At 37.9% G+C, this 17537-nt stretch overlaps 1 protein-coding gene across 1 annotated transcript in view; it reads left to right on the forward strand.

The window, feature by feature from the left end:
• Positions 1–1642: 1642 nt before the first annotated feature.
• kcnt2a (potassium channel, subfamily T, member 2a) overlaps positions 1643–17537 on the forward strand; it is a gene marked incomplete at its 5' end in the record, with an annotated part of 38909 nt that continues 23014 nt past the window's right edge. The window contains 13 exons of the mRNA XM_079876750.1: positions 1643–1737; positions 2150–2226; positions 2550–2649; positions 3882–3926; positions 4028–4076; positions 4202–4261; positions 4423–4497; positions 5622–5705; positions 5889–5983; positions 12249–12429; positions 13668–13832; positions 15204–15340; positions 17453–17516. Coding sequence (XP_079732876.1) covers positions 1643–1737; positions 2150–2226; positions 2550–2649; positions 3882–3926; positions 4028–4076; positions 4202–4261; positions 4423–4497; positions 5622–5705; positions 5889–5983; positions 12249–12429; positions 13668–13832; positions 15204–15340; positions 17453–17516 — 1227 coding nt within the window. The remainder of the gene's footprint in view (positions 1738–2149; positions 2227–2549; positions 2650–3881; positions 3927–4027; positions 4077–4201; positions 4262–4422; positions 4498–5621; positions 5706–5888; positions 5984–12248; positions 12430–13667; positions 13833–15203; positions 15341–17452; positions 17517–17537) is intronic.

The following is a 17537-nucleotide window of genomic DNA, read 5'->3' on the forward strand; positions in this document are numbered from 1 at the left end:
TGTGGCATTATCGTTAGGCCTATAGCTGTAGTGTGAACTCTGCTATTATTTAATTTTGAGAACGATTTTTAAAACTATATCTTTATCGTTATCTTATATATATACACACATACATACACACACACACGTCTGGTTCGCTATCTTTGTGGGGACTCTCAGTCTCCATAGATAGTAATGGTTTTTATACTGTACAAACTGTATATTCTATTCACTTACTCTAGCCCCCCTAAAACTACCCATTACAGAAAGAAAGAAAAAAACTCATTCTGTATGACCTTTAGGTCCCCACGGTGACAAGAGTCACCATGAGTCTTTGTGGATTCAGTTTGAAGTCCCCACCGAGAAAAACAAGCACACACACACGCACGCACACACACACATATAAATATATACATACAACCAATTAAAGGCACACTATGCAGTTTCCGATTTTCTCATACAGCGACCCCTAGAGTCGCTGTGGAGTACTTGTATTTAACGTTACTGTCGTAAATACCACTCACACAGAGCCGTCTCTGCACTCTTCCGACCACGCTTTCTTCGTTTTCCTTGTCGACTCTGCCATGATTCACGTTTGAAATGCATGCTAGTGTCTTCCATAGAGGAAGATAAAGATAAAGATAATTATAACCGATAATTATAACCACCTCTCAAACCTGCATTGGGTTTCCACCTCTCAACACCCCCTTGCTATCGGGATGATTCGCCCTATCATGAGTTCGTTTACCATCAAAATGACTTAGAAGCTGTTATATTAAGGTACAAATCTTACATAGTATGCCTTTAATACTAAAATATAAGAGTCAATTACGTTACATTGCGTTTATCTATTCTCTGTAGTACTCTACAGTTATGTTATTTAAATAAAAATGTATTTAGTTTTAGATTTATGTATTGGTAATTTATCTTTTTCATTTGTTCTTTTTATATTTTTTACACTGATTTTCTTTACATTTTCTCTGCATCCACGCACCCTTTGTGGCTCCCTGTGATCAGTTCAGGAACAGTGTTGAAGATTTAGGCCAACTCCAGAATGATATGCCAAAATGTTAGGCCCGCCGTCGCTCAGTAGGGCTATCTAGTTAGTTTGTAGCTATTACTCAACTGTAATGTCCCATAAACTAAAGACAAATATTTGTTTGATAATTTTTTTTATAACAGGGTTGAATGGATGAGTGTGACAAGTGCTTTGGCCAAGAGCTCGCTTCTGTGTTCGCGTAGTTGTGAATTGTATTCGGTGGTCACATAAGTTCTAGTGTTTTCGCTCCTTGGAACGGTTGTAATTGTAAACATGGGCAAAGATCTTTGGTCGATGCCTTAATGTTTATAAGCGCTGAATTTTAGGATGTAGGCTAGTGATAACGAAACCGCACATATGAGAAGACGCTGAGGGGAAGCCGCTGACATCTAATGACATCAATTTGTAGTCATTGAGTCTGCCTATCAGTCACACCAGATGTGAGCGTTTACCCTCGTGAGGGAACTCAGGGAAGAGAGACAAAGGGAGCGAAACCGGAATCGCACTTTGATATTATTTTGCAGCTGGGCAATTGGAAAAAGTCAAAGACAAAAAAACTGTGGGCTTATGACGTTGTCGTGATCTTGTAAGTAGTTTTTTTTTTTTTTTAGCTTTTGGAGAAACATGGCTGATGGTGACAACGAAGTGGCATCCCTGTCTCTTAAACCCAGATTCGGGGATTTATTGCTTCGAGAGCAGACAAGGCTAAACAATGCCAAGTAAGTGAATGAAATGTCTTTGAGACCATTTGAACCAACATACAAAACAAGCATTATTGTAGGCTAATTTAGTTTGGACCTTATACAGGCTATTTACTGCCTTGTGACAGTTGTGTAATCCTATACTGTGACAATTAGCCTATATTTAAATGAGTTATTGATGGTGTGCAAAACCAGTATTAGTAATAACTCCAGTGTGATGGAGTGCAACCAGTGGTGGAAATGGCTGAAATTCATTGGGGGAACTCAAGTTGGGGTCTTATATTATTTAAACCAAAGATGCCGAAAATATTTGAGATTTGCATAGCGTTTCTCATCTTACTCATCTTATTTATAAAATAATTTTATAGATGGAAAATATTCATTTATTTTGTTTAATCAGTCATTCTCATCCATGTGTTTTGCCGCATAGGATGCTGGTTGACGTTTCCAGTAAGGATAGTTTCAAAGAACGCCTCCAGTTTTACTTCATCAAAAACCAACGATCGAGTATGTCTGTTTTTTTATTTTCCTATTACAATCACAAATGCTAAAATGACTTCTTTCTTGTTTACATACTCACATAAATTCAAAACATTATGAAAAAAAAAAAAGATACTTTGAAAATGAATATATGTTTAAGAACATTAGTCCAGAAAATGCGTTTCGAATTTCATACTGGTTAGTTTCTGGAATTTTCTACTTATTAGTTTAAAATGTGTGATATGTTCCATATTTATGTGACCAAAGTTTGTCTCACTTGTTGAGTGCATGAAACTTCTTTTGTACTATAATGTCTAAAATGTTTTACAAACACTATTTTTATTCCTCAGGTCTCAGGGTGCGAGTGTTTTATTTTTCGCTCAGTGTGTTAAGCTGCATTTTGTATATATCCAGAGTGCTGTCTGACTCAGGAGAACGTCAACAGATATGGTACTGTAGATATTTTTCATTATTTAATGGATAGAAACTTTGGCAGGAAGGCTCATCCTTAGCCAAATGAGATGGGTGTGGATTACACTTTAATATTAAGATTAATTACTATATCACTCACTGGATTCACAATGTGTTTTCGATGAGGCTTAACCCTTGTATGATGTTGCAGGTCAATTTGACCCGAAACACAAAATAACTTAGGATATATTTTTAAAGTTTGGGACAATTTCTCATTTAGGGTTATGAACATGCCTGCAAAGTTTTGACACTCTGATGTGTTTTGGAAAGCGTCTACAAAATTTCTGAAGGTTTTAATGTTAGTGGGTCAATGTGACTTGCAATTTCATGGTTAACCGCAGCTGCACAGACCCCAATTTTATTTTTATTTTTTTACATCAGTTTCTCAACTACCCTCTGAGAGTATTTAAATGTACATTTATACATTTGGGAGACACTTTTATGCAAAGAAATGTACACCGCAGCACTGAAGGCATACATTTGTATCAGTTCAAGAATGTTAATATCGCTGGGAATCGAATGCATGATTTTGGCTCTACTGTTTGAGCTTTAGGAAAGCTCACAAAAATAAAACAAAAATATTTCAAGTGAAAAAAAAATCAACATTTTAATTAAACAAAAAATAGTTACAATACAGTTTATTTTATTAAACAAATGGTTAAAAATAATATGTTCTTATATTTCTTTATTTTTTGTAATGTGTGAGAAGCATTAATATTAAAGATTTACTGTTTTCACCTGATTTATTTATTTATTTTTATAGTGTAAATGTTCTTGAATTGTATTGAATCTGATTAGGGTCAATTTGACCCGCAACATAAAAATCACCCAGAATTCAAACATGATACAAGGTTTAAAGGAAAATGTGTTTATACAGAAAAAAATCTTGTCAGACTCAGAGAAACAGTAATGGGCTGAAAAATTCTGCTAATAAAGGCACTAACAGTCTCTAATTTCATTACACTTACTAGTCAATTCCCTACACACATCTAATGATGATTGTGTTTGAAGGCAGACTTCCTTTATGTTACTGGCCCAAGTTGAATGAGTTTGTATATAACAAAACTAGAAAATAAATACCTTGCTTCATTTTGTAAAAGTAACTTCTTTATATGAGGATTAGTACATTTTCTTATTCAGTTTATACTTCTATAAAATGACTGTTCCATAATGATACCTGCTTCAAAATAATGTAATTCCTCTACTCACAGCTTGGGCTGCACATACAAAAATTATACCCTGCTTGGAATCAACTGGTATGTATTTCCAAAGAAACCAAAAACAAGACAGAATTTCAATATAAAATTGCTCTGATTTATTAATTTGCACCATGTTAATAACCCTTTATTGTTACCAGGGCCTCAATTATTTGTGTTGAACGAAATCAAACGCTTTGGGCTGTACAGGTAGTTCTGCAGATAAATCTCATAATATCCACAATGTATAGATTTTATTTAATTTATTTTGTGAAAGGTTTGTGTTATGGATCTAATATAAAGTTATTTTAACAAATAGCTATTTTTTTCTTTAGGTGTCTGTTGCTGTCATATGTTTATTCATAAGAATCCTGCTGACATATCTACGATACAAGGTATACATTTTTAGTATTTTCCATATCAGTTTACAAGAACATCGAACATCAACATCAAAACAATGATCCTAAAGAAACAATCTACTGATACAGTATATTTTTCATGCAACTATTGATACCATCTGTGTTAATTCTGTTTGTTTATCTATCTAACAATCAAGGGAAACATATGGGAGCAGGTACTTCAAACAGCGTTTATCTTGGAAGTGATTGACACAGTGCCCTTTGTGATCGGAGTAAGTATATAATTGAACAACTGTTGACATACAACTGAAAATAATAGTCCTGTGATGTCGGTGCTGCCACACCTGAACAATTATTTTCCTATCTAAAGATGTAGGCCTATTCGATTTAATGCATAATCCATTAATATGTTTATCTGGTCTTTTATTATTAGTGTGGTTTACAAGCACCTCTTGTACTATATCTTTTTTTTTAAAGGGATACTCCACCGTTTTTTCATATTAAACTATGTTATTCCCTTAACTAAGACGAGTTGATACATACCTCTCTCGTCTCAGTGCGTGCACTCAATCGCTCTGGCGCGCGGCGACACTTTGATAGCACTTAGCTTAACCCAGTTCATTCATTAGGATCCAAACAGAGATGAAGTTAGAAGCGACCAAACACCTCCATGTTTTCCCTATTTAAATACAGTTACACGAATAGAAGCGACCAAACACCTCCATGTTTTCCCTATTTAAATACAGTTACACGAGTAGTTACACGACCAAGTATGGTGACACAAAATAAAATGTGGCGCTTTTCTAAGCGGGCAAAAAGGATAACTATTATGTATGGCGGAATAGCACTTCATCTCTGTTTGGATCCTAATGAATGAACTGGGCTAAGCTAAGTGCTATCAAAGTGTCGCCGCGCGCCAGAGCGATTGAGTGCACGCACTGAGACGAGAGAGGTATGTATCAACTCGTCTTATTTAAGGGAATAACATAGTTTAATATGAAAAAACGGTGGAGTATCCCTTTAAGTATTAATCTTCGGTTCATAACTCATAACCTACCACACTACACAACCACCCTCAACACCATAGCAGAACACCCTAGAAACCAAATACCATTTTAGAGCAAATATATCAACTTGTTTACAACTCTTTTTTTTTTTAAACACAGTGAAATTTCATTTAAGATATTTATGTTGTAGAAACTTTTGCATAAAACGTTAAAGTTGGAAGATTAGACCTTCTGTGTTCCCTTTTGACTGATATGTGTTTAGAGCTTACTTTGGCATTTTAAAAACGAGCATTCTTATAAGATTATTTATTATTACGTATTAAATGTCTGTTTTGGTGAAAAGCTTCAGTTTTCTGTGAAAGTTTAATGGGTGGTCTTTGTTGTAACAGATTTTTTATCCTCCTCTACGGAACCTCTTCATCCCTGTGTTTCTGAACTGCTGGCTGGCAAAACGTGCCTTGGAAAACATGATTGTGAGTATATGTTTTGAAGAAAGTATAGACATGCATTTGTTATACTGTAGTCATACTGTAGGAAATTTAATCAGACTATTTATCTGCCTGCTGTAGACAGCCTTAAAAGGGCAGTTCAACCAAACATTTAAATATACAATAAACTCAATGTAATTCCATCATCGTTTTCTCTCTGGCTCTCAGAATGATCTTCATCGTGCTACTCACTGGACACAGTCAGCCATGTCCAATCAGGTCCTCATCCTCATCTCCACCATTGTCTGCCTCATTTTCACTTTGTGAGTCAGCTCATGTACACACTCACATACAAGGCACATGCACATAAACAGTCTAGATTTAGCCTAATTCGACCACAAACTGCTTGTCAAACAGGATTTCCCAACAACCCTGCTGAAAAATCTAGCATTGCTGGTCACCAGCATAAGGTATGCTTTGCACGCTGGGACCAGCATGGGATGCTGGTTGCTGGTTTGCTGGATCCCAGCATGGGATGCTGGTGTGCTGGTGGTATATTGTCTTTTGGGTACTGGATTGATCCCAGCAATACCACAACAAAATGGGTCACATATCACTTTTCTTAGTGTGTTTGTAGTTAGAACACGACCAAGACGATTTTCCAAATGAATTTGAATGAATTATTTGATAAGGAAAAGAAGCGTTTTGCTGGTTATATATTTACTGGTAAAGTCCTCAGCGTTAAACAAACACTTTTCAGTTTTCATATGGTTCCAATCTATAGAGAGTAAAAGTAACACTGAAGCAATGTAACAGTTAGTGAAATAAAGGAGATTTACTCTACAAGTGATGATTGAGCATTAGTGATGAAAAGCAAAACCACTGAAGATAATAGGAACAACAAGAACATAAAAAAACAGCATAAACCAGCCTGGGGTGCGTTTCCTGTACAACAACATAACTCGCTGGTTCATTATAGTATGAAGTATGACAAATTGGTCGTTCAACCACGTTGGTTAATGATGTCACGCAGGTGGTGGAGTAATAACTTTCTTTAATGAATCTGTTTGAGATCGAATTATGAATTGCGAACATGGCATCTGAGGACTATTTCTAATTTTTCTCAGTTATTTCGCTTTATTTCCAGATTCAATCATAAACAAGCCTATATGCTTGAATCTGGAAATAAAGCAAAATAACTGAGAAAAATGAGAAATAGTCCTCAGATGCCATGTTCGCAATTTATAGCTAAACATCTACGTACTAGAGCACGTACGCACATGCGCACTCTTCAAAAACGGTGCTTTAAATCTCTTGACAAACTAAAAGACGTAAATGACATTTGTATGTATTTTAAATAAAACATACAGATTGCACTTAATGTCAGCTTGCTTATTTTGCTCTGGACAAGGATTAATTAAGTGCACATGTCATGCAAACAAGAAACTCTGCTTTTAACCACAGGTCGTTCCAACCACACAACTTTGCGATGCTGTTTGCAAATGTTCGTTGGAGCGATGGTTTCGGGAAACACCGACTCGTTGAACTATGCTGATAACGACGGAACTTGCGACCATAGTTGGCTAACGATGCTTTTGGGAAACGCACCCCTGGTTTATGCTGGATTTTTCAGCGGGGAACTGTGTCTCTTGGTCTTAATCAGTGTTTGCCTGTTTGCTTTCATTTGACTGAGACTGAATCATTAGATGTGCAGCTCTGTTCAGGGTAAGAAACAGATTGACTTGCAGCTCATTTTTGCATTTTCTGCTTTTAGAGGCAGGAGCACTTACTCACCACAAATGTGCTTGTCCATCTGTTTTCACATCCTTATTAATCCCTGGTGTGTTGCCAGACTAATTGTAAAATACCCTAGTACATAGTTTGGCCTAAATTGTGATTGGAAAGGCATTACAAGTTAAAACATTACAAGTCATGAGTTACATAATCAGATTACTTTAAGTAACAATTTTTAAGTAACACATTTAAATTTACAACAGTTATTTTTTCAAACAGGTAACGCATGTTACTTTGTTTTCCCATTTATTGGCTGATACCTCTCCTGTCCCCATGTTGAGAGAAATCATGTGTAAGTGCAGAGGTGTTGTGTTCTGTGCGCTGTATAAAATGATGGTTATTGTACTTCTAGACTAAATGGCAGAAAGCATTTACTTATCTCACTTGCACAAAAACAGATTCAGGGCCCTATTTTAACGATCTGAAACGCAAGTATCAAACGCGAAACGCAAGTAACTTTGTGGGCGGATCCCGACGCAAATCTAAAATGGGTTGGTCTGAAGTAGCTACATTACTCATAGGTGTGGTTTGGGCGTAACGTGCAATAAACCAATCACAGCGTCATCTCACATTCCCTTTAAGAGCAGGCGCGCTTGTTCCATGGCGGATTGCTATTATAACAGCGGATTTGCCAGGCGCACGCCAGGAGCGGTTCACAGCCGAGGAGACCGATGTTCTCGCCAGGGCTGTAAAAGACAGAGAAGTGACATTGTATGGGGATGGGAGAAACCCACCCAAATTAGCTTCGGTCAAACAGGCGTATAATAATTTTGGTAAATGTGTAAGCTAGATTTATGCCTATTTTTTCACATCTTCATGGACACCACAATGATTTCCCTCGTGTGGAATATTTTTCCTTGTAATTATGTATGGTTTGCAAAAATGTCAACTGCTGCATCTGTGTAGATGAGAGAAGCAAAGTGTATGCGCGTTGCGCACACGCTACATTATGGCCAAGCATGCGCCCTTAAAATAGTATCTGAACGCGCCACTGAAAACGCGCCACTGACTTTAGACTAGGTTTTTCCTGGTCTGTGGCGGAATTGTTTTCTGGAACTGGAAAATAGCACCAGGGAAGTTAATTTCCTAATTTACAGACGTGCGTCTGCAGAGGGAGAAGTCCTCTGTGCGTCGGGTGCAAAATAGGAATGATACATGCATTGGTGTACAAAGTCAATTGCCCTGGGTGCAAGATAGGGCCCTCAGTATTCCTCAAAATGAATAAAACCAGTTAAATAACACAAATATATTTGATGTATTTAATCTCACTTTATTGACCAATGTCTTTTCTGTGAAATCTGTCTACTCCGACTGCCCAAAATCTACAGTTTGATCTACAAATCTCTGACTTTCGGCAAGTAGCATTGACACATCAAGACTAAAAATTGGGGCAAATATCAGGGTAAAAGTCATGTAGTGTATTTATTTCAGAGAGAAGCTCTAGCATCCTTTGTTTTCAGATGACGTAGCTGCATATTATCTGATGTAGACCTCAGCAACATTAACTTTATTTTAGTTGTCAATATATTGGAGTATTTTCTTTTATCTCAGAACTAAATCAATATACTAATTGCTCTGTGGTCAAGTGTTCATCATTAGAAAAACCACAGACAGCATTACATGATCACCATTACACTGCCAGTAAGTGCATCGCAACGCTTTTAGAGGAGCTTTTCGCAAGCTGTTTGCTCATAGACTTGGTGTCATTTGGAGAGCTAATGCAGACAGAGAGTCAGAGCAAAAGATGAGTTCTCTGTCATTTCCTGATCCCATCACTTCATGACCATTTGCCACATTAGTCAATGTGTGGTGGTTCTACCCAGAAATTGAGCTTGCATATTTAACATCCTTCTATAAGCCATTTGCTCCAAAATATTTGTTCTGTGTATAATGCATGTAAAATGCAACATGCTCATGCTGTTCAAAAAAGATGGTCAATGGTCAATGAATACAGAAAATAATTTTTGCAACATCCATATGAAATCATTAGAGAGGAAAAGTGGCATTGCTTTTCATTAGTGACTTGGTGAAATGGTTCCAATGAAAAGCAAAACCATGAATGCAATGCAAAAAATTGCATCATTCAAGAATATGCAGAAAATTAACATTTTGCATTTCATTACGACGTAATTTCTGTGGGAGTGTGTGTTACAGTGAATATTTCAATTCTCTTCCATAATGAATAAGAATGGTATGAATACTCACCGGCCACTTTTTGGGTACACCTTGCTAGTACCAGGTTGGACACCCTTTTGCCTTCAGAACTGCCTTAATTCTTCATGGCATAGATTCAACAAGGTGCTGGAAACATTCCTCAGAGATTTTTTTCCATGTTGATATAACAGCATTTCTCAGTTGCTGCAGATTTGTCAGCTGCACGTCCATGATGCGTATCTCCCCTTCCCCCACATCCCAAAGCTGCTCTATTGGATTGAGATCTGGTGACTGTGGAGGATATTTGAGTTTAGTGAACTCAAAGTCATGTTCAAGAAATTAGTTTGAGGTGATTTGAGCTTTGTGACATGGAAGTAATATCCATGTTGGAAGTGGCCATTAGAAGATGGTTAAACACTGTGGTTATAAAGCGGCTGTTTACACCTGGCCACTTCATGCGTTTTCTATGATCGGATAGCTATCCGATCGTGAAAAGACCCGGTGTAAATCCCCTCCGAAACGTATTTGAGACGGATTTAAATCCGATCGCTCAAACCACATCAGGAGGTGGTCTGGGCCGCATTCCAGACGAAATTGGACAGGTGTAAATGCATCTGGTTTTTGAAACCAAATATGTCAATTGTACTCCTCCCAACAATGCTAAAAAATAAACGTGTGAGAGCGTGTTATATGTTATGTTATAGCCAGATATGACGGCACTACTGCAGCACGCATCACTGCAGATGAGGAGCTGAGCATCTATTCATTAATCCAATTGCAAACTATCGCAAATCTAAGTGAAAGTAAGTCGCAGACGCTTAACACACAATCAGCTTCATTAAAAGTAAAGAAACGAAATGATCTTACCAGTGCTGTTGCCGCTCTCTCCTATCACGGTCTTTGATTTTGAAATTTTAGCTGATGATCAATAAAATGCAGTTCATATCTGTTGCTTTCGGTGACGTGCACTCCATTAAATCTGCATATAGAGCGGGAATTGAAGATCGGATTTAAATCCGTTTTGCTAAAATACATTTATGTGACCAGGTGTAAATGGAATCGTTTTGATAAATCAGATAACTATCCGATATGAGAAAACGCAGTGGCCAGGTGTAAACAGCCCCAAAGAGATGAACGTGATCATCAACAATACTCTATAGGCTGTGGCATTTAAACGATGCTCAATTGGTACTAAGGAGCCCAAAGTGTGCCAAGAAAATATCTCCCACACCATTGCACCACCACCAGCCTGAACTAGTGATACAAGGCAGGATTGATTCATGCTTTCATGTTGTGTACACCAAGTTCTGACCCTACCATCTGAATGTCGCAGTAGAAATCGAGACTCATCAGCCCAGGCGGCGTTTTTCCAATCTTCTATTGGCTCAATTTGGTTAGCCTGTTCAAATCATAGTCTCAGTTTCCTGTTCTTATCTGACAGGAGTGGCACTGGTGTGTCTTCTGCTATTGTAGCTCGTCTGCTTCAAGGTTTGTCGTGTTGTGCATTCAGAGATGCTCTTCTGCAAACCTCGGTTGTTACGAGATATTTGAGATATTGTTGCCTTTCGATCAGCTTAAACCAGTCTGGCCATTCTCCTCTGACCTCTGGTATCAACAAGGCATTTTTACCCACAGAACTGCTGCTCACTGGTTATTTTATCTTTTTCTGACCGTTCTCTGTAAACTCTAGAGATGGTTGTGTGTGAAAATCCCAGTAGATCAGCAGCTTGTCTGGCACCAACAACCATGCCATGCTCAAAGTCACTTAAATCACCTTCCTTCCCCATTCTGATGCTCAGTTTGAACTTCAGCAGATCGTCCTGACCATGGCTGTGTCCGCAATCGCCCACTATACCCTTAAATAGGGCACTATTTGAGGGAGCAGTCATTTGTAGTGGTGTCTGAAACCATAGTGGACATTATCGAGTGCATTGATTCAATCTCACAATGCACCTCAACAATGTGTGTACAACTGATATCAATGGCTAGAGAATACCTATAATGCACTGCCAACTAAATTCCCATGTCTCGCCAGAAAATGACGCACACAGGTGAATTATCCATACATCCATTTTCCAAACCGTGGGTACAGCGTAAAATCATACATGCTTAAATTTCTTTTTAAATGATTATTAAATAGTTTAATTAAGGTTTATACATGCTAGTTTCCATGACAGGGTTCAAGATAAATCTTTTTTTTTATTACTACTGGAACTGATTATTAAACGGCAAGCACAAACAATGCAAAAGCGACAGCCCTTCCGGCGCACTCAGTGTCCGAATTCACTCACTCGTTTTCATTTACTCCTTCAAGTGGATTATATAAGTGGAGAAAGGTATGGAATAGTGAATGAGGGTATGAGGGGCGATTTCGAACACAGCTAACACATGTCTACATGCCTAAATGCATTGATTTTCTGCTATGTGATTGGTTGATTAGATATTTATGTTAACGAGCAGTTGAACAGGTGTACCTAAAAATGTGGCTAGTGAGTATATATTCATAGTTTGACAATAATTAATATATTAATACATATATTACTGTAGTATACAGTCCCCCATTTCCTGCAAACTTAACATGGACTCCTTTGTTTCGTTTACTTTTGTTGGATTTGTTTCAAAACTTGTCCACCTCTCTAGCATTTGCGGAGTTGAGCATTTGCAGCGTGCTGGAGGCAAACTCACGGTTTTCGACTCATTCTACTTCTGCATCGTGACCTTCTCTACAGTGGGGTTTGGAGATGTTGTTCCTGATATCTGGCCCTCCAAGTTGCTGGTGGTTATTATGATAATTGTCGCTTTAATGGTCCTGCCTATACAGGTAAGCTTGCCTTTGATACTATACTTTAAGATGATGCTTTATTAACAAAGTTCGGGAGGAACGTTTTCAAACGTAGCCCTCCCCTCGGACAGCACGCCAAATACGCATACTCTTTTACTCTATCTGATAAATTTTGTAAGTGTAAACAAATATTTGATGCCAGCATGATGATCCCCTTGCTTTGCATGGTAATCAAATATTACTATAAAATATAAAAAATATAAACTGTATATACTTTTACTGGATAAAAACATTTTGGATATTATTTTGAATATAAAAGCTGGTGCATCCATTTATAAAAGTTATTTTATTTGTACAAAAACAGCATATTTTATAGACCTAGAGGTTATAGGTATATTATCATATACCTAGAGATTGGCATGGTTTTATTTCAGTTAGCCTAATAGCTGGTTTGATTTGCATTGAGAGATGATCTTATGGAAAGTACTCCATGCCAATCTCTAGGTATGGTGAAGGGTGTGTGATGATGTGGGGCTATTTTAATTCCGAAGGCCAAGGGAACTTTATCAGGATGCATAGTATCCTGGATCCATGAAGTAACTGGCCTTTAAAAATAAAAATCTGCCTGCCTCTATGGGAATTTAACATAGGAGTGTCCAAACTTATGCACCCTGTATTTTAAGGAAGAACATTTATTTATTTACGATACATTATTCATTCACAAAGAAAATTGGTGTCCTTAAAGGTTGGATTTTTCCTAATTTTTTTAATTAAGGCATTAAGTTCAATTTCCAAAAGATGATTTTTTATTCCTCTTTTTAGTCAACTTTAGCATGGGTGTCTAAACTTATGCATAGCACTGTATATAAAAGTGTGATATTATAAAAACTAGACAATTATTTAAAAAGTTACTATTTCCATACTTTAATAATTGCCATTTATCTTCTCATTGTACTAAAGCAAGTTGTTAAAATATTATAAAACTTAAAAAAAATGTACATTTTTAATCAAAATGTAATTAAATATAACAAATTTTAAAAAACTGTTTTCTTACTGTTAAAATCTAGTGCTCCTAATATTATAAAATAATCACAATGAATCTCAAAAATTGGGATGAAATAGGGCAGTCCTCACAAAAGGCTTCACAATATTAATGCACTTAACAATTCACAGATCCCAAGAGGGACATATCAGAGCAATAATCTACAGGCAATTAGAGATAAATTAGAGATAATGCTATGCGTTATGGTGTTTTCTTTCTGGTGTGATGACAATAGATTGAGGATCTGGCCTACTTGTGGATGGAGCGGCAGAAATCAGGAGGAGATTACAGCAGGCAGAGAGCAGAAACCGAGAGACACGTGGTGCTGTGCGTCAGTTCGATCAAAATCGACCTGCTGATGGATTTCCTAAATGAATTTTATGCCCACCCCGGACTTCAGGTACAACAAAAACAAATGATTAAACAGAATTATCATTACAGTTCAAAGGTAACACTCAGTTCCAATGGATGGTCTTTTTGGCAGCTATTCAAATACTTAAAGGCCCCCTGAAATCAAAATGTAAGTTTTTTAGCTTTTAGTATGAATATGTTAGCCTTAAGGTTATGAATAAGCTGGTGTGTTCCAAAACAATGACAAAATTTGCATTTAGGAGGTATAAGCATTCAAAACTTAGTCTCTCATTTCTGCTAAAATGGATCATGGATTTTTATTGCAACGCTCTGCACTTCTCATCACTTCTTCTGTCCAATCAAATGCTCTCTAGAATCTAAAGTGTCCCACCCCCTATGCTATGAATTAATTTAAAGCTTTGCTGGCCAAAGCGACCGTTGACACGTCACAGAACAATATGAGTTGGAGATGTGTGTTAGTTTGCTCAAACGCTCGAGTTTTATTCCGTTTATTCCGTTTTCCAACTGTTCGTTGGTTAAGAATGAAATGGTTAGAATTTAATCACACCTCTACTATTGAATCCAACGTATCATCAGCGCTCGGATTCGCTTCCATGGTGCTGTCAAGTACGACTTGCAGTCTGTGAGGTAAACTAAACGCTATTGGCTATTTGAAAAGGGGGAGGAGCCATTCACCTTAGCTTCCTGTTTCAGTGGAAATTACATCAAAGCATCATACAAAGCTTCGCGTTCCAAGGCACTTCAGTGAGCCTTTAATTGTTATTGTCATTTGTCACTGTTCTTACTAATATTATGGACATGACATACAGTAAGATTTATATGCGTATATAGTGTCAGTTTGCTTCATTTATTAAATTCAGCAACAGTTCAAAGGGTCATTTTATCACTTACATTATAACTATGATTTTGCAGGTATTGTAGTAATTGGACAGCTTACATTTAAGTTTAAATAATAAAAAAATTATTCAATTTAGAGACTTACTTTAGCTCTGAAATCTGGTCGTTCACTTTATAAATTAAAGCATGTGTATGTTATTATGTTGAAATACATTCTCTTAACCCAGTTTATTGTTCATTGACTACTATTTGTATGCCATTAATGGGTTTATCTCCCCAAAAAGTGTAAACATTGAGCACCCCCCCCCCCCCCCCCCCGGGCACCATCAAAATCTATCGATTTTGAAACACGATCTGTCAGTCTCTTATTTTGCAGGAATAAATGCCATTAACAAAACATCCAAACTTAGGTCTGTCATATAAAATATACACAAATATCACTGCATGAATTGAACTACATATTTAACATACATACCTTTGTCGTTCAGGGACTATAATAAAGTCGTAGCCTATGCTTTGTATAGAGAGCTATAATAATAAATAATAATTTGATGTCTTCCAGGAGTACTATGTCATCATCCTTTGTCCAACAGAGCTGGATGCGTCAGTGAGGCGGGTACTGCGGATCCCAATGTGGTCACATAGAGTCATATATCTGCAGGGCTCTGCTCTCAAAGACCAAGATTTGGTCAGAGCAAAGTGAGTTCAAAGAGATATATTTATATTTATCTGTTGCAATATCTTGGGCCTGTTTCACACATCCCACATCTACAAAAAAGCTGTAAAACTGCTGCCATCATTTATAGAAAAAACATCATGATTTCTGGCTTATCACACTGAGTATTTCTATTAAAAAGGGCCATAAATTATATCTTGAAAGATTTTGTTGAGTTAGCAAACTGCAAGCTTTTTCAAACCTGATTGTTGTGAAATCAATTTTTTACTGTGAATCACATATGGAACAGAATCCATATGCCACAGTTTTGCTATAAAGTGCTTATTTTTTTAGATAAATTTGCTTGAGAAGCAAATTTGTGTAAGATATTAAGACATAAATCGGTAACATTTTACAATAAGATTTCATTTGTTAACGAACTAACAATGAGCAATACTTCTAAAGCATGTAATAATCTCTGTTAATGTCAACATTACTTAATGTGCTGTAAACTAACATTTGTTATATTGTCCCAATTTATTAATTTAACATTTAAATTGAACCCCTTACCCCTTAACCCACCCTTAAACCTTACTACCAAACCTGTCCCTAACCTTACCCGAATCCCACTTCAGTACCAGCAAAAGTATTTGGCAGTACAACATGAACACAATAAGTACTTTGTACCTAACATTTTTTTAAATCTAAGTACATAGTAGTTGTAACGGAGTTGAGCGTAAGATTGCTTGGCCGAAACGAGCCAGTCACAGAGTCTGAACAGGTGCGAGAGTCGGCACCCAACATCTATCCCTGTAGAACAGTGATCTCAAACTCAATTCCTGGAGGGCCACAGCTCTGCACAGTTTAGCTCCAACCAGCTCCAACTCACACCTGCAAGGAAGTTTCTTGTAATCTTGAAGACCTTGATTAGCTGGATCAGGTGTGTTTGATTAGGGTTGGAGCAAAACTGTGCAGAGCTGTGGCCCTCCAGGAATTGAGTTTGAAATCACTGCTGTAGAAGTTGAAGTTGGAGTGGAGCCCCGCCCATATGCCCACCCCTGAGGAGTGGTTGCTGTGTCTAGTCTCTGCTGGTCCCGTCCAGCCCCCTGTCTCCTTCGTCACCGCTGGTTCATCCCAGCTGCCCAGCCCTCTGTCTCCTTCGTTCTGCCCAGCAGCCCTTGTCTCTGCTGGTCCCATCCAGCCCTCTATCTCTGGCTTCACCTGACCTGACTCACCAGCTCTGCCTCCGCCTTCCGGGCCTCTGGCTGCGCCTCAGCCCCCCACCCCTTTGGATCCACCGTGTTCCTCCTTCCCTCCAGTTCTTCCTTTGTCCTCACTCCCTCCGGCTCCACCAGGGTCTGCTGAGCCCCAAGCTCCACCTTGGTCCTGCAATGCTGCGGCTCCACCTTGGCAATCCAGATCAGCGGTGTCTCCCTGGATCTTCATCTCCTTGGCTTCACCTGGGTCTCCACATCTCCCGGCTCTACCTCAGTTAGTCAGGCTCCTGGCTCCACCCTCCATCGGTTCTGGCATGGATCTTTGTCCAAATGGCTCTGCTCAGGGTCGCTCCCTGGCTCCTTCGTCTCCTCCTTCTATCGGCTCCACCTTGGTCTCACCCTCCCTCCACAGTTAGACTAGTTCTGGCACGGAGGGCAGAGTACTGTAACAGTTATGTTCTGCTTGTGGAATATTATGTTGTGTTTCCTTTGATTCCTGTGTTTTCTTCCTGTTTTTAGTTCCTTGGTTTCTGATTATCACCTTTGTTACTATGGTTACTCATTGGTTAATTGATTATATTCACCTTTGTCTTGTTTGGTTCCTCCTTTAGCCTGTGTATTTAACCCAGTTAAGTCCTCAATTTCAGTTCTTTGTCCTGTATTGTCTGTGTTGCTTGCTTAGCTGTTACATTTGGAATACCGTGTTTGTTTTGTTTAGTTTGTGGAATAGAAATTTAAAAGTGCTGCAATTGGATCCACCGCTCTCTCCTTCATCTTCCTAAGCCTGAACGTGACAGTAATTAAACAAAACACTTAAAATAAAGCTTATATATAACTACATTTAGAGAGGTTTACACTTAAAACAATTAAATAAAATAAAAACTGGTGTAAGAAAAGAAAAAAAAACAAGAATTCAAGATGCATTCTCTTTCTATACAGGCTGGATAATGCTGAGGCTTGTTTCATTCTGACCTGTCGCTGTGAGGCTGATCGCAATGCAGCAGTATGTATTCTTGAGGTTCAA

The sequence above is a fragment of the Squalius cephalus genome (assembly GCF_949319135.1).
Source record: "Squalius cephalus genome assembly, chromosome: 7".
In the NCBI taxonomy this organism is placed as follows: domain Eukaryota; kingdom Metazoa; phylum Chordata; class Actinopteri; order Cypriniformes; family Leuciscidae; genus Squalius; species Squalius cephalus.